At 35.5% G+C, this 19008-nt stretch overlaps 1 protein-coding gene across 1 annotated transcript in view; it reads left to right on the top strand.

Annotated features, from left to right (window-relative positions):
* The window catches only part of SLC16A9 (solute carrier family 16 member 9), a 453874-nt gene that overhangs the window by 353221 nt on the left and 81645 nt on the right, over window positions 1-19008 (top strand). Inside the window, exon 5 of the mRNA XM_044056398.1 lies at window positions 5328-6227. Within this exon, the coding sequence (XP_043912333.1) occupies window positions 5328-6227 (900 nt within the window). The remainder of the gene's footprint in view (window positions 1-5327; window positions 6228-19008) is intronic.

The following is a 19008-nucleotide window of genomic DNA, read 5'->3' as shown; positions in this document are numbered from 1 at the left end:
TGATGTTCCTTTTCACGCTGTATGAATTTTGTCTGCATTCATATGCTATTTCAGGAACCAGCCTTGTTAACAAAACATAAGTGATTGACACTCACATGGTCAATCACTAGTTTGCAACTGACAGAATTTTCACTGGAAGTTTGTTTTGCCAGTCTGCCAGGGGTTTCCCTTTCCGTATGATAGCATGATGTTAGAATTGTTATATGTAATGGTGAAGGTGTGAGAATGCAGCTGCTCACATCAAGGGGTTCTTTTTTTATTTTATATTTCTTTCAGAGTGCTGTCCATATTCCCAGGGTTTCATTCATTTTTAATTGTTCTTTTATGATTTGATAACCAATGAGTTGGAAGTCTTGTCAGGAAGCAGCTATTTATAACATTTCCTCTTTATCTGTGCATATTTCCTTTTTGTATTTGTAAATGCTCTTGACCCATAAGCAACTGGTGTGTCCTCTTCTAGACTCATGGCTGCTGTATCATTTTGACTGCAGCTGGCTTTTTCACATCATAGTAACATAACTTCATAGGTTCTATAATATGGGTACTTCAGTAACTAATTTCCTGAGCATTTCAGAATTATTTCACTTTTCAGCTCTCTGTTCATAAGCTACATTTTGCTGTGTCAGACTTCTTGGAGACATAGTTATTTCAGACATATTAAAATTTGCTGCATCATTTCTAGAAGGCTTTTTAATGCTTGTTTGTTTTCTGGTTTTGGCATTTTCACATTTGGCTCTAACGTCTTATATGTGAGGTTTCATCCTCTCTGAAATGAGATTGTTACCTGTCTTTCAGACTTGTCACTGTTGTTTTACATTTATTCTTATTTAACTTGAAATGTAATCTGTTTAACAAGTTAATTCTGTTGGCCTTCTTAAGTCTAACCCCCTCATTAATCAACAGATCTGGTGTGATACGATTCATCCTCATCAGCCAGCAGGGCAGAATTTAGGATTTCAGTCAGCTTGACACCTAAAATGTTCCAGGCTTCTAGTCCCTGCCTGTTACCCACAGTGCTCTTTTTAGCTAGTGTCCTCTCTAGATCTCTTTTGTCACTCTTGCAGTCCACATCAGGGATAAAATTAAATTCATTTTTTTCTGCACATTTCTGCTCATTTCTTTTTTTACAGCTTAGATAAGATAAACTGTTTTTAAATTCTTTTTCTAGTTTGTTTCTCAACCCCACAGTACTCCTATCATTTTGCGTTGCATTTTATCACTGTGTGATATTATTTCTAATTACTAACCTTTACTTTCTCTGCAACTAATTTTGTTGTTTAGTTTTATTTATTATTATTATTATTATTATTGTTGCTATTATTATGCCTTTATGTTAAAAAATGTGTGAATACATATTGAAAGTGCTTAACCAGGTTTCTTCTGAGGAAGAAGTGCACCATATTGTGTACTTGAGCCAGAAACTTTAATCCAGGGTGATGTTCTCTGCAACTGCAGAGGAGTGTCTTGGTATAGTCTGGGTTTTGCATAAAGTGCAAGCATATTAACTACCAGAAACACAAATATATATACTGTAGATTTTGAGGGGTTTAGGTCAGTAGTAAACAGGAATTGGAATATTTTTGGGGTCGATAATGATTACATTAGGAATGTGGGGGCCCAAACCGGCTTTTGTTTACAAAAAAAGATTTGAGATTTAAAACTATATTGGAGGGTTTGGGGCCTTCTGCTTGTGAGGGTAGGATGCATAGGTGTGGTGACTGTAATCAGTGCCAGTACATCCTAGAAGGGTCTTTCTATTATGTACAAAGATACTGAGTAATTGTTTTGCACTGAAGATATTACTGTAGTAGTAAGGTAGTGGTGTATCTTGTTCAATACGGATGTTGTTCTGCATTTTATATTGGTAAAACTAAACTTTGTTTAACAAAAAGAATTTGTCAACACCTGTATGATATTTAAAAAAATGAAGGTAAGAATGCCCTTTATAAACATATAAACGAATATATGTCATACCTATTTAAATTTATTGTTATCAACCTGGTTGGTTTAGGACAACGAGAGGGGCGGGGGTCCCTGTGATGATTATTTAGACTTTTTGGAGCTTATGTGGCAATTGAGGATGAATGCCATGGTAGCCCCTGGTCTAAATGAAAATGTATCTATTAGTAGTGTATTAACATTAAAATCTGCAAATTTCCTTTTGTGATACAAATGACTTTTTATTATTCATGGAGTCTGCATGTCCTCCCCACGGTCGAGTGGCATTCGAAAGACATGCGTAGAATGGGCATGCCTTTGCTGAAGGTTGGGCGTCGAGAAGGCACCTTGGCACCCGTAAAAAAATCTACTGCCAGTCATTAGCAGACCGGAGTTCCGCTGTGGCGACCCCTAACTGGGAAAAGCCGAAAGAAGAACAACATTACACATAATCTTTTTGCCATATGCCTATATATATATATATATATATATATATATATATATATATATATATATATATATAGTTATAGTTATACATAAGTGTATGTTTAAGCAATGTGTATAAGAAAAATTATTCTGATTTTAAATCCATTGTTCATTTTGCTGTACTGATTATTTTTGGGGAGTAGTTCAGCTTTTTAGGCTGTGGGCGCTTTAAATGGTTGTGATGGTTTTCATTTTATTTAACTTATTAATTGATTATGCATGTAAATGTTAATTTGTGGGGCTGGTTGTAATGTATGAAAGATATGTGCATTTAGTTTACTTTATTCTGAAGAAGTCCATTTCATTAAAGGAAGAAAACATTTAACGTTAATAAAGAAGGTTTTATTACGGGTGTCTTGCCACAAAGTCTCCACCTTCATTTAATTTTGTTTACTAGAAACACAAACAATGGCACCTTCACAAAAAGTAAATAAATAAATAGACTTACTGGATGTCTGTATAATTCCTCCAGAGCTGTCGTCCATTATAGAAAAAGACTTCATTAGAAAATGAACAAAATTCACTGAACAGGAATTTATATCATTCAAACAGTAAGTGATGTGACATAAAGGAACAAAGTGATATATAGCAAGGAAGTGACACAATGTAAAGAAAGTTAAAGTATATTTTGAAAAGCTTGTACAAAAGTGCACAGTAAAAAAAAACTAATGTCTATAAACTATTGTATACATATGACCAGTCAGATAACATGTCTGAATAATGCATAAAATTGCTAGTATATAAAATGACTTGAACCTAACAGCATAAAATTTCAATACTGAACTAATGGACATGCATTTGTTTAAACATGGGGATGTGGTAGCATTTAACTGTGTTTTCTAAACAATCTTACAGTATTCCAGATAAATCTTCTCATCTCCCACCTGAAAAGTATTTTTGAACCCATTGCAGTATAAAGAAGATATATTTTTAAAAGAACTAATACTACTGACATGTTTATAAACCCACTTCTGAAGTCTTTTCTCTGTTTTTCCTGTATAGAAAGAATCGCAAGAGAAACACTTCATGTCAAAAACCACCCCTGAACTTTTGCAGTTCTGATGTCCTGGCCAGGAATAACTTATTCATAATTACCAAGTGTAGTATTTGATATTTTCACATATAGTGACATTAATGACAGTTCCCACACTCAGGCATCATATTTCCATCAATTTATTCCGTGTTGCATAAAATTCAAATAGTGTTTTGTTCAAATTCTTTCTAAAAATAGAGCTGGACCAATTTCATTTTCAAAGTATCAGAGACCAGGTACCAGTTCTTATGTATAACAGAACATACAGAACCTGAACCTACAGAAAAGTAAGGATCATAGTAGTATTAAACCCAACACCTTCATTGTCTTTAGATGGTGTTGCTAAAGAAGAATGCAAAATGGGATAGTATTTCTCATGTCTGTATATACAGCTCATGTTTCATATCCTGAGTAAAATCATTAGAGTAGTTCCTATTCAAAAATGTCAAACATAGTTCACCCACTTCTGTTGTAAAAATATTGTCATCTGATGTGACTCTAGAAAGCCCAATCATATGTTCTCTTTCTGTGATGCATTTCTGTTTGAGTGGATGAATGCTGTTATTATTTAAGTACCCATATTAGAAGTAGGCTTTCTAAAAATTGTGGACTGAAACCTGTTACGCTACTTTCAAATGTGTTATATATATATTTAAAAAAAATCAGTAGGTTTGTTTAAATACATAATTCCTGGATACCTTTACCTGTAGTCAGGATGCATACTACCTTGGATATTCTCTGAAAACAGGCCATACCTAGAGGGACTAATCCAGGTAACAAAAATTGAATTGATGGATGATGTGCAAAGTACCTATGTTAAAACAGGTTTCAGGTAAATAAGTAATGGCAATTTCAAGCTTAACATAGTAGTACCAAACATTAAAAATGAAAATTTATAAACTGTTGTACCGGGATTTGCATTTGAACATATCAAACAAAACACCAGTCTGATCTTGAGAGCTCTGTGGGAAAAAAGTAGAAGACCAACATGGCATTTTGCTGAAACCCACTTAACAAGTATAGTATATGCTAAGTTGCTATGACCTTGGAGTTGGCATATTTAGTTAAGAAGGAAATGTGTGGCAAAACACCACAGTAGAAGTTTATTATTTTTAATCAGCATTGGAGTTTTTGAGTTCCATTTTTTTCTGCTTGTTGTCATTTGACCATTCAGATTTTGTGATTCTACACTTTTTCCCTAAAATCTTGATAACTAGTGTCAGTAGAATTAAAGTTGTGATGCAGTAGAATTAAAATTGTAAATTAGTGAATGAAACCTGCACTGAAGTACAGGAAAGCACATGTATGCCATTCAGATTCTGAGTAAGTCCTGAATACATTGCCATATAGTTTATCAAATGTTGGCCAGAATTAAAGTACCATTGATGTACAGTTTATAATCTTTGTCGATAATGAAGTATTTTATGGAGTATCTATTCTTTTTTGGGCAGAATCTTACTTTTTTATTTGTATTGTTTTTTGGAGGTTTTTTTGTTTTGTATTAATTTTGAATAGCAGTTTTGTTGCAAACATTTTTTTTAAATATCTTACTGTATGTTGAAGAAAAATTGAGCTGCACCACTTATTAAAATTACTCTCTTTTTCAAAAAAGCACTTACTGTTCAGTTTCTGAAATGCATACTTGCACTGTTATATATATATATATATATATATATATATATATATATATATATATATATATGTATATATGTATATATACATATATCTATACCTATATATATATATATATATATATATATATATATATATAAAAATGCGTATACAAGCTCTTCTGGTAAAGAAGTATAAAACATCTTATCTTTGATATCTTATAAGTAAATATATCAGTAATTACTTTTTTTTTTCTTAGGTTCAAGTGTTGGCCTTTTTATTTATGCTTCCCTACAGAAGAAACTAATTGAAATATATGGCCTTGAGGGTTGTTTGCTGATAATGAGTGCAATATCCTTGCATATAGTTGCATGTGGTACAGTAATGAGGACTGTAGAGACACCAAGCCATACAGGAAAAGAGATGGCAACAACTGATCAGTACATACCATGCTCAAAGAAAGGAACTGTTAACTGTGAAAATGAAGAGTTACCAGAAAACGGTTATGGACAAGATAAAGTCTTCGTAGAACATACTAACCACTTCAAAGATAAACATAATGCAGTTGTAAATAAGTTAGATTTTCAGCATTCAGAGGAATTTGATGCCTTTACAACAAGGACTACAAAATACACATACTTTGTAAAACAAACTGCCAAAAATAATTGGGCAGCTTGTTTGAATTTCATAGAAATCTCATTGGACCTCTTTAAGAACAAAGTATTTACAGCACTTTTTCTTGCCATCTTGCTATTTGATGTTGGGTCATTTCCTTCACAAATTGTAATGGAAGATTTAGCAAGAAGCTGCAACATCGATGAAGATTCTCATTCCATACCACTTGTTGCCATTGTAGGAATTACCAGCTCCATGGGCAAGTTTGTCTTAGGTGTACTGGCAGACGTTAAATGGATGAATAGTCTGTATTTGTACACAGTTACACTTATAATGATGGGAGCAACTTTGACTGCAGTCCCCTTTGCCACAAGTTATGTTGCCCTTGCTGTACTGTGTGGAATAATAGGATTTCTGTTAGGCAACTGGTCTATATTTCCTTATGTTACCACTAAGACAGTGGGTGTTGAGAAACTGACACATGCTTATGGAATACTTATGTTTTTTGCTGGAGTAGGAAATGCTTTGGGACCACCAGTTATAGGTAAGTTGATTTGCTACAGCATGGTTTTAATCCTTTTTATTTTTCTTCAGAAAAGTCATGGGATAAACTTACAGTACATTTTGAAAAGTTCTATCAGCCAGAAAGAGAAAAATAAAATCATGCATCATCTTACAGAAAAACATATTCAATTTGTTTGGTATGCCTTAACTTGCATAGTTATTACTTTATTTTCTAAACTGATACCTTTGTTGTTGCTTACTTTTGTATTACAGTTGTCCATTAAAGTGATCACAGCCTAAAGTAAATTTCTGACACCAAAATGTGTGTGTGTGTGTGTGTGTGTGTGTGTGTGTGTGCGTGCGTGCGTGCGTGCGTGTGTGTGTGTGTGTGTGTGTGTGTGTGCGTGTGTGTGTCTGTCTGTCTGTATGTTTAGCTTACTGTGCACTTAAATTCAGTCACAGAATGAAGGCAGAACAGAAAAAAAATTATGCAATTTTGTAAGTGCAGCAATGCATGCTAGGCTGTGTGCTGAATAAATGTTACAGCACACTTAGTTTTGAGTATCCTGGCTGTGCAGTAATGTTTGGCTACAGAAGAGACAGCCTATTGATGGTAACCTTTTGAACTGATATTAAAGCACCAGGACTGCTCAACAGGAAGAACGTTCTCAAGCTGTCTAGAACCATCCGCTTCCCATCATGCGTCACTCACTTCTCACTCTCTGATTCTTCACTGTTGTACTGTGAAGACTGTAAGAATAAAAGGCCCCAGTCTGTCTCTGAGAAAACCTTTTGATCTTGTAATTGGTACTGATTTTAACTGAGGCATTTAACTTTCTTATCTCTTTCATCCCTCCTTAATGTCACAAGGATGCCCTTTCTGATTTTTTTTCCTGTTAAAATTCATACTTTGGCACTTTCTGTGCCAGTAGGTGTAGGCTCTTCCCTTTCTTACATACATACATACAAATATTTGAAGCACGGGCATTAATGCCCTTTGTAGCCTGTTAATATACCAGAACACTTGTTCCCATAATAAGTGTCCAGGCTGTTCTTAAAAATATCTAAACTAGTACTTGCTTTAATGTAATTTGGTAGCCTGTTCCATGCATCCACTGCTCTCTCAGAGAACCAATTAGTACACTTTTCATTCCTATAGAATCTTTGGTACTTACCGCAACCACAGTGTGTCTGTATTATTCACAGCATTCTCGGCAATATTCCGTTCTTAACTAAAAACATTGTGCTGCTGAGAATGCTGCAAATGCAAGTGAGTGAGAATGTGTGGTTGCAATATGGAGCAGTGATCAATTATAGCTTGTCAAAATTTAGAAAGAAAGAATGTACGATAAAAAAAAATACACTCACTATTGCTTGTGGAGTCCAAGTTATAGCCTTGCACTTTGCTCTAAGGTACAGCTGACTGTATAACACATCGTAACTTTTTGTTTGTCAGATGTTACAGAAGCCTGGAGATGTTCTTTGTGAATGATTGGTGAAATGTCTAGCACTCCTGTACAGATGGCTTGGCTTTGTGTCTCACTAGGGAGGCAAGCAATGTTTACTGGGGGGACGGTAAAGCGTAATGAGAATGAAGGGAAATGTTATCCAAAAAAAGGGACGTATATTAAAAGGACAGGTACAGAAAATGTTAAAAGGATTTTACAAATGTTTAAACTTGTGTGCCATTTTTCTTTTAATGCCAAAATTCTGTATCGAAAATCCCTTTCCTAAACGGAGCAAATTTTTTTTCACTTAAATAATTTAACCATTCGTAGTCAACTGTGAAAGCATAGTAAAGTGCAGTTGCATAACAGCCAACCAATAATGTGTTATTGTTTAGTGTGGTTGCGATACTACTTAAAAAAAAAAATCCATGTAGTTCCTTTGCTTAAACTTTCAATGTGATTATGATGATAACTTGTTACACCCTAAGAAGAAGAAGAAGAGTTGATTAAAACAGTATGGGAAACAGAGATGATAACATTATGAAACAGAAAAAACTCTGGTTTACATCATCTAAGAATTCAGAGATTGTTGTGAATGCAGACACACTGTGGTTGCGATAATATGTAAGTACCAAATCTTCTACTTAGGTTGTCTGATGATTTTGATAACCCCAGACGTTCCCAGTGGTAGTTGCCTATAAATGCCCTATATACCTGAATAAGATCTCCTCTTAGATATCTATAAGATATACTGTACAAGTTCAGATATTTTAGTCTTTCATAATAACTTAAATTTTCACATCCATGGATGCCCTTGCTATATTTCCACTGTACTCTTTCCAGTTTATTCATGCTTGTTTTCTTATAAGGTTTCCATATTGTTATTCCATATTTAAGTTTGGCCCTAATGTATCCAAAAAACAATGACTTCATCATTTCTGATTTCCTAGACTTGATAAATCTTTTTATACAGCCTATAGTTCTATAACTGTCATTAACCAATTGGTTAATATTATTAGAAAAATCTGTATCTACCCATATACTCAGATCCTTACATGAGTCTACAGTTTCAATCACTGTATGCTGTGTTAAATGTTCACCTTTCAGTTTATTTCTTCCAAATCTGATATGCTTAGTTTTTATGTATTTATCAGCATATTATTCTCCTGTCCCCAAATGGTCAATTCAGTCAGGTTCTTTTGCAGACATGCCTTGTCTGTAACACAATTTTAAAGTTTACCCAATTTCAGGTCATCTGCATATAGACCTTAGAACACCTTAGATGAAAAATTTAGGTCTGAAAGATACTATCTAAACAAGTAAGGGCCTAGTACAAAGCCCTGATGGACACCCTAAATGTAACCAAAAATTTCACCTGTCCAGTTGCTGCATGATATTTGCCTTGTCTCTCATACCTTTTTCTACCTCTTTCTCTGTATCCCTACTACTAACTTACCCTCCTCTCCCTTCCTCTACACATAATCCCCTGTGGTTATACTCATACCTTTTCCAAATCTATTCCTACTATCCCCTCTATCACATACTACGCTTCTCTACTTGTATTATCCTATGCCTTCACCAATATAATTTGTTACCATATTTCATGACCTCTAGAATATTAATAATCATTATAATAATCATCTGTTATGTAAATAATGCTGCATCTTTCTATTATCAGGCTTTCCATATAATTTATGCTTGAACACTATGACTTTATTATGTGTGAGTTTTTATTCTGACAAACTAATGTGTAGTTTTTCAAATTTTGTGCTTGAATGTTATGACTTTATTATGTCTGTTAAGCTCTCATTCTGACAAACTAATGTGTTGTTTTCATATCTGTGCTTGAATGTCATGACTTTATTATGTCTGTCTAGATTTTTATTCTGTTAACCATATGTATCTGGAGCTTTTCTCCCCGGGTCTCCACTGAAAATGGGTACCTCATGACCTAGTCAGACTTTCCAGGTAAGCAAATGCCAAATAAATAAATAAATAAATAAATAAATAAATAAATAAATAAATAAATGTCCTATTTTTAAGCCATGTAGCTATCCATCTGTCAAGAGTACATTGCTACCTAGTTGCTGTAATTTATTGATCAGTGTTTTGTGTATGACCCTGTCAAATGCTGAAGTTAAATCTATATAAATTACATCACAGTACAATTTTTCATTCATAGCTGTTATTATATTGTTATAGAACATCATGTTACAGGTGGTAATAAATCTATTTTCAACATATGCTTGCTGATATATGATTTCAAGTCCCAACTTATCCAATTCTGACAATAACTTATCCAATATTACCTTCTCCATTATTTTTCCTCAAGATGAAAGTAGACTTAAAGGTCTATAGACTGTGGGTTTGTCATACTCCCCTTTCCCTTAAAGACAGGTTTAATAAGCACATGTCTTCAATCTTGAGGAATCTCCTCAGATTTATATGACCTAGTAAATAATACATATAATGGTACTGTAAGTTCTTGCTGAAGTGTTCTCAGGTTATTATTACTAATTCCATGTCCTCCATTTGCTTTGTTTGGATCCCGTTTGCGCAGTTCTTTTTCAGTATAATCTGATTCTGGTATCTGAGTTTACCTGAATTACACTAGGACACTTTATCATCCCCTTTGTGGAACCAAATTGTTTTGCGTAAGATTTTGTAAGTACATCTATAATCTATTGTGTTTGAGAATAAATTTTAGAATCTATGCACAGTTTATCAGTTTATATGTCTTTACTTCTTCTACATCTTATGTATCTTTAAAAAGGTTTCTTATTATGCTGAATATGGGCGGCCATGGTGCTGCAGTGGTTAGCATTGCTGCCTCACAGCAAGAGGTTCTCCGGTTTGATCCTTGGCTGGGGTGCCTTCTGTGCGGAGTCTGCATGTCCTCCCTGTGGTCGCGTGGGATTCCTCCAGGTGCTCCGGTTTCCTCCCAAAGACATGCTGTAGGTGGACTGGACACTCTAAATTGGCCCTAGGTGTGAGTGTGTGCATGTGTGTGCCTTCTGTGGAAGGTTGGGCGCCGGGCTGGCAACTCGACACCGTAAAACTCCACTGCCAATCATGAGCGGACAAGGTGATCCGCTGTGGCGACCCCTAACCGGGAAAAGCTGAAAGAAGAAGAAGAAGATTATGCTGAATATCTTTATATAAATTTTCTTCAGAGTTTTCTTGATCTTGTCTCACTATGCTTACTTTGTTTGCCCAGCTTGTTTACGTCAGTTTTCAAAGATGTAGTTCGACCTCTCTTCCATTGCTTATATTTTTTGTCTCTCACCTTAGTCGGGTATCTTGTTCTTATGGAACTATATCCCCTTGACATTGTATGCCTAGATCCTGATGTTAAACATTTTTGTCATTGTTTGCAGTCAAACAATTTCTCTTTCAAAACTTTCTACATTCCATCTGTAGTTTTTTCCACTGAACGTATCACTGCAGTTAGTTTCACATAGTGACTGTTTTGCTTCCATATAATCTAAAATTAATTTTCCGTGCATTGGTTTAGATTTTAGTTTGGCAGAATTAGCTAGCAACAAATGAACCTTTATAACACCATCACTGCACACCAACGGTGGTACAATTTGACTTGAATTAACAGTGATTTCTTTCAGAACACAGTGTCTAGTATGTTCCGTTCCCTAGTAGTTGTTTTCTTACAGTCTGAAGCAGTTGTTCCTGAACATAGGTTGTGAATATTTTCCTTACTAATATTGTTGAGTCAATGTTATTCCAGTCAGTTTCTGCTAAATTTAAGTAATCAGATGTTAAAATGTACAAAACTTTTAATAAGTCACGATAACCAATAGTAAACCAAGTGCTTTCACCCGGCTCCTGCCAGGCTTTCTCAAGGAATGAATAGAAACCACAGTATCATTAACATTTATATATCACATTACTTGGTCAGCTGACCAGTAAATTAGTTTCAATTAATTAAAATTCACTTTTCATTTACCACATAGGAATTTCACAGTGAGAGCTAACAAATATTACAACTGTGGAACCATGGGGGTGGTATATCTAGGAGTTTGCACGCACTGCTCAAGTTTTTACATTGGTAAAACAGAGAGATCTTTAAGAAAAAGGGTGTATGAACACTTCTATCATATTTCTAAAAGTAAGGAAACTAATGCATTCTTTAAACACTCTCAAAAGTGTGAAAACATGAACTTGAAGTTTATAGTGCTTGAGCAAATTACCCCCGAGGTGAGAGGGGGGAGTTGGGAGACTCGTTTAGAATTTCGTGAACTCTTCTGGCAGCTGAGATTGGATGCTACCAGATCTCCTGGGTTAAATGATAATATTAATATAGGATGTGTCCTGAAACTTAGAAAAGCAAAGCTTTGAATGAATATGATTTTGTTTTTGCATCTACTATTCATCTATTATTATACCATTCGTTTTTAACTTAAGTAATATATAATAGTTCAATAACAAGGAAAATGTGAAATGTTTGATGTATTAAGTTTTAACATGTATTAGAATTTTTTTATGATTTTAAAGCAAAGTAACGGAATTTTAATTAATTGAAACTAATTTACTGGTCAGCTGTCCAAGTAATGTGATATATAAATGTTAATGATACTGTGGTTTCTATTCATTCCTTGAGAAAGCCTGGCAGGAGCCGGGTGAAAGCACTTGGTTTACAATTGGTGTATCGTGACTTATTAAAAGTTTTGTACATTTTAACATCTGGCTTCGGGTGCTGTGCTTTGGGATTTATCTTTTGATTTGCTTTGTTAGCTGATTTGGTTCTGTTGAAGCTGTTTTCTTAGTCGGAGTTGTTATCCCATGGCTGAAGGAACGGAGCAGTCGAGTCTGTGTAATACGCTTAATGTATTTAAGGATGTTGCTGAGGACAGCCCGGTAACCAGAGCTGAATTTAATCAAATGATGGCTCTTCTAACTCAATTGTCTAATTCTATTAATGCACGGAACCATGACGGTGATTCTGGGTTACCGTGCAACCAGTTACTGTTACCGGAAATACGTAATAAGCATATTGGGTGTTCTGGAGGAGCTTCCGGATTTACTCTAAACGTAGATTCTGCCGAGAATATGAACCGCAGTAACACTGGTACGATGGTTTCAGGAAAACCTGAAAGTATGCAAGGAACTGCTGCGGAGAAAGGAAGGAAAGAATTTAACTTTGATGCATGGACTGGCAAACATTTCTTTTTTCAGCAAGGTACTGTGACTAATCCCTTTAACGAAGGAGTTGAAGGAAACTTTATCACTTTCAAAGACAAGTTATATTCATTAAGAAACAAACAATTAGAGATTGATTATTTAAGGGAATGTGTTCGTGTGAAATGCATACAAAAAGGATTGCGGTTTTACAAATTCCCTAATAATGTTCAGCCTGGAATGTTTTTTATGATAAGTTATGTGCAATTTTTGATAACGCTGGGCTTGAAATGTTAAATTTAATGATTTTAGAGTATGAAAATCAAACGGAAATGTTGCTTAAAGATTTAAATGCTTTGAATGATAAAGTTGTTAATGATAGAAGTTTTACTTGTGTTAAAAGAGATTATGAAAATGTGTTTGCTGAAGTGGATCAGTTTTGCAACAAAATTTTAAACCACAAAATTAAGAAGTTGGAAAGGGATTTGTTGGACTACAGGGATGGTAAGGCCTACCCTAATCCAAGTAGAGGCGGATGGGTGCAAGATACCATGAATACAGACCCAAACAGGGTAGAGGAGGTGAATAAAAATAATAATTAATCGAATAATGTAGTAGAACCACCTAGAAGAAGTGAAAGGTTGGCTGAACGAGGCAGAAAGAACTCGGTTCAGGATTTTCAACATCCCTCCAACAGGGGGAGGGTATTAAGACAAAAGCAATTGACATGGACCGGTCATTACAACCGAGTATAGAGGAAGAATTAATTCCCTAAGTAACAGAATTACACACTGATAAGCAAATTATCTTTAGGAATAATAATTTTTCTATTTTTAATTACACAGATTTGATTCCCACACGGGTATTTTTTAATCTTTTTTTCAAAAGGCTTGCATTTTGTCCCCTTAAAGGCATCTAACACAGTAGAAACAATTTTGGATTTAAAAATGTTTATTCAGCAAATGAATCTTCAGTTATTTTTTAAGGGGAAACCTAAAAGTGACCACACTCTTACTAGGTCAAGCACATTTAATTCCCCCATTCATCCTGCTTTGAATGTATTTAGTGAAATGGTGGAGAAAGAGGTAAGAGGAAATGGAAGGTAAAACACACAGATCTTATCTTAGTAATTTAGATCAAGCAGAGTTGGAGCTGATTGATTTGTTGAAAAAGGACTGTTGCAGGATTATGAAACCGGATAAGGGAGGGGGGGTGGTGTTAATGTATAAAGTAGATTATGATGCTCATTTATATGAAATGTTGCAGGATGCCGAGCAGTATGAAATTGTATCTAAAAATGAAATTAACATTGCGTATTCCAAGATTAGTTTTCTACTGTTTGACCACTTATTACAAGGGGTAATAAATGAGAATCTTTACAATTTTCTTTATGTGGATAAGCCTAGGGTTCCGGTTATTTTCGGAATTCCGAAAACGCACAAAGGCCTGGATCCACTTAAATTTAGACCGATTGTGGCCGGCTCGGGAGATATCACGGAACCTTTAGCTAAAATTTATTGATGTTAAACTTAAAAAGTTTGTTTCCACTCTTAAATATATTTGTAAGGACTCCTGGGACTGTTTGAGAAGTATAGATCAAGCTTGGTTTACCACTCATATGTTTATGGTAACCATAGATGTAGTTGAACTGTTCCCCAGCATCCCGCATGATACAGGATTGGAATGGTTTGGTGAAATTCTGGCTGCCCAATCAGGGCTTGATAGCAGAATAACTAATTTGGTTGTCGAATTTATGGAAATAATATTGGATAACAATTTTATTTTATTTAATGGTGAATTTTTTAGACAAAGAAAAGGGGTAGCTATGGGGAGCCATTGTGCTACGGTTTATGCTAATCTTGTGCTTTATCATTGGGAACAAAAATTTGTGTTGCGGACCTCCTGGAACAAGTTTATAACATTTTACAGAAGGTATTTGGATGATATATGTGTATTATGTGATGGCACAGAAGATGAATTCAAGAGATTTATGGAGCATATCAACTCTAGCACAGATTTCTTGAAATTTACTTATTCTATTGATTTAAATGAATTAAATTATTTGGATATTACCCTTTCAAAAGATTACATTAATTCTAACTTTCATTCAAGAATATATAGGAAGCCCACGTTTTCTAACTCTTACTTGGACTTTAGTAGTGGGCATCCTTTTTATCAAAAAAAAAGCCATTATTAAGGGGCAACTCATTAGAGCTTCAAGAATATCAAGCTCCATGGAAAGTTTCAGTAGGGAAGCTGAGATTATTAAAAAACTGTTTTTAGAAAAGGGTTATCCTGAGCATCTGATTGATGCCATAACCCAGGAAATTTTTGAAAACAGGGACGCCAAATATCCAGCACTATTAGGATTAGGTAAAGTAAAAGAGAAGAATGAGCAGAGGAGGGATATTGAATCTGGAAATAAATTTTTACACACCTTTTCCAGTAATTCGCACGAGGTGGAATCTGTTATTCTCAAATATTGGCCCATTCTGGGGGTGAACGAGGAAATGAAACAATTATTCTCGAAGCACCCTTATTTTATTAGAAAGAGGGGTAGTAACTTAAAGGAGCTTTTTGAAAGAAAGGGGAAAGTTAATATTAATAATAAAATGAAGTGGGGTACATATAGATGTGGTAGTTGCAATCAATGTTTTACTATGTTAAATCAGGCCACTTTTCATTTACCACATAGGAATTTCACAGTGAGAGCTAACAAATATTACAACTGTGAAACCAAGGGGGTGGTATATCTAGGAGTTTGCACGCACTGTTCAAGTTTTTACATTGGTAAAACGGAGAGATCTTTAAGAAACAGGGTGTATGAACACTTCTATGATATTTCTAGAAGTAAGGAAACTAATGCATTCTTTAAACACTCTCAAAAGTGTGAAAACATGAACTTGAAGTTTATAGTGCTTGAGCAAATTACCCCCGAGGTGAGAGGGGGGAGTTGGGAGACTCGTTTAGAATTTCGTGAACTCTTCTGGCAGCTGAGATTGGATGCTACCAGATCTCCTGGGTTAAATGATAATATTAATATAGGATGTGTCCTGAAACTTAGAAAAGCAAAGCTTTGAATGAATATGATTTTGTTTTTGCATCTACTATTCATCTATTATTATACCATTCGTTTTTAACTTAAGTAATATATAATAGTTCAATAACAAGGAAAATGTGAAATGTTTGATGTATTAAGTTTTAACATGTATTAGAATTTTTTTATGATTTTAAAGCAAAGTAACGGAATTTTAATTAATTGAAACTAATTTACTGGTCAGCTGACCAAGTAATGTGATATATAAATGTTAATGATACTGTGGTTTCTATTCATTCCTTGAGAAAGCCTGGCAGGAGCCGGGTGAAAGCGCTTGGTTTACTATTGGTGTATCGTGACTTATTAAAAGTTTTGTACATTTTAACATCTGGCTTCGGGTCCTGTGCTTTGGGATTTATCTTATGATTTGCTTTGTTAGCTGATTTGGCTCTGTTGAAGCGGTAAATTTAAGTAATGTTATTCTTCCCTCCTGTATTTCATGCAGACGTGGGCCACCAAAATTCCTGCAGGTCATTAGCACTTGACTTTGGTGATCTGCACACTCCAACAATTGTTATATGTTCCAGAGTTGTCACAGTTACACAGTCAATAGTATTGGTGTTATCACTGAACATGTAATAATCATAGGTCTCATAACAGTCTTTAATCCCTGTCGTTAACACTTCCACCTGATTTTTTGTTAGAATGCATTTTACAGTAAAAACATTTATACCCTGACAGAACTGGTTTCCAATCAGTGTTCTTTAACCATGTTTCACAAACAATAACAACATCAGTCTTGTGGAAACATGACAAATATTCCAATAACAAGACTGTTGTTAATGCTGCTAGCATTAACAACCATTAGGGAGAGGCATCAGATGTTGCTGTCTGTGAACTGCTAAATTTTCGACCTGGCAAAAATCCTGCCTAGTGCTTGTCAGATATTGCAAAATATCTGCTGCAAAAATTCTCTTCCCTGATCTTGGCAAATGCATGCCATCCTGTCTGAACACACTGTACCCATTGATTTCCCCACCTCTACTTAGAAATTGATCCTGTGATTTGACAACTTCACCCGCTGGCTAGTACAGATTTTGTCTTTACTGCTTCTGTGAATCTCATAATATTTCCTGTTGTCTTATTTGGTTGAGCTTTAATGAAGCCAACAAAAATAGTTGTCAGAAAGTGCATCAGGCTTTCTTATTTTCTGAAGCTATTTTGCAGTGCTGTTCAAAAGCAGGTTGTTTTTCTTGTTTAGCCATACAGGTTTTCAGTTTTCTACAATTCCTAAAGAAAATAAGTCAAAGAAAATGTTTTTCCAAAAAGCAAAGAGATTTTCCTTCCATGTTCCAAAAGTCACTATGATAAATACTTTTGAATTTGGTTTGCCCCAGGCATTCAAAGAGTCCTGTCTCTCATCTGATGAAAATTCCATCTGTAGAAATTATTCAAACTACCTTTCCAATTTTTATGCAGTTCAAGCCTTTCATGTTCACTCAAGGCCTGAAGTAGCTCACTGTTTTTCACTTTCCAGTTTTCCCAAGTATTGATTATGATAAAGTAGTTGAAACTCTGTCCTGATTGCAGGTTTACCTCTCAAACTCTTAGCACAAACATTCTGGATAGAGACAAAAATGATTGAGGAAGCAAATCCCCAAAATCATGGACATATTTCAGATATTGCTGTTATAAACGTAGAAAGTTAACTTTTGCATTAGCATGCATTTTCAGTCTAAAAACTCAAATGTCTTTCATTGTTTATTGATGTTCAGTTCTCAATGACTTTTCCAGAAAACCAGACATTTTATAAGGAGCAGACCAGAAATATAAGACAAAAATCTTGACAGCCGGTGAATTTCTGGATGGTTGAGAGGAATATTTGCAGGGTAGGTGGTTCTGAGGTGTCCTCCACTGACTTCTTATTCTTTGCACCAGACAAGAGCAGTTTTGATTTTCTGCCAGGAGCATCTCTTTCTCCCATATTCCAATGTCTCCACTATTGGTGGCTTTATCGCCAGATCTAACAGCCAAACCATGAACTTGTGTAATGTTTTTGTCCATGGCAGCTTCCTTAGCATTGTTTTCTCAAGTATTGTTTCTTTTGATACAGTATTTTCTGGCATCTGGCATCAGTGGACTCAGTGTCAGGCCCTCTGGCATCAGAACCCATATCGGGATTTCTTTTCTTGCAGCATCACTGGATCTGCACAAACCTCTGCATATTCCTTCAAGGCACTCTGTTGTAGTGCATTTCATCCTGTTATAGAGACCTCTTGATGAATCCCATCCACTGTAGAAGTCTCTTGAACCCTCTCTTTCTTTTACATCAGACCCTAGGACCCCCCCACCCCTTGGGACTTGTTTTCACCCTTGAAGAAACAGTGCTGTCAAGTCCTCTGACACTGAGCACCAATGGAAAAATCTCTGAAGGCCTGGCTAAAGCAATGCACAACAGTCCTACTTTTGATCCTCACACAGAGTACCTTGATAAAGAGAAAGAGGAGAGTGTTCTTCCTTTTCATACAGAAGACCTGTAGTTCACTGAGTATCTAAAGGCAATGCAGCAGAAAAAGGGGATGGCCTTCTTACATTTCTCCCCCTTAGAGCTGATAGGTAGTTGCCTCCTTAGTGGACATGCTAGTAGAATGTAGTACTGAAATAGTATGCCGGACCCGGATACTATTGTAATGGGTAAAGGAACCTGACCTGGTTTTCCATTGTCCAAGAGAATATGTGATTTGGGCTGAGATTCTCGAACCAGATGCCTTAATATCTGTGGCAGCCCTTCACAGGGTTAGTGCAACATCGTGCCTTGCTACCTGCGTACCAGGCAAGGACTCTGGTATGGTTGATAGATATGGAATGTTTGTTTTGCATCTGTCATTTTATTTTTGCAGATATTGAACCATTTGACCCACATAATGTATTTCCAAATGGATGTGGCAAATGAAGTGCAGTGTATGGCAGGAGTTGCCTGAGGACACATCTAAAGAAAAGATCAGGATCTAAGACACTGAGTTTTCTAGTTTAATATTCCTTATGACACAAGTCAATGAAGGAAAATGGCCAGATCCCCATTGCTGGTGGTCTAAAATTTCACCCTTTGTAAAATACTTTAATAGGATGTGGAGGAGACAGTACAATATGTGATTTTGCAATGGCACACAGCAGCAACAGCAAGAGAGAACTAGAGAAGGACA

Source organism: Protopterus annectens, chromosome 14.part0 (assembly GCF_019279795.1).
Source record: "Protopterus annectens isolate FY-2018-M chromosome 14.part0, PAN1.0, whole genome shotgun sequence".
Lineage (NCBI taxonomy): Eukaryota > Metazoa > Chordata > Ceratodontiformes > Protopteridae > Protopterus > Protopterus annectens.
The sequence above is the reverse complement of the archived record's forward strand: the minus strand, read 5'-3'. Positions and strand labels throughout refer to the sequence as shown.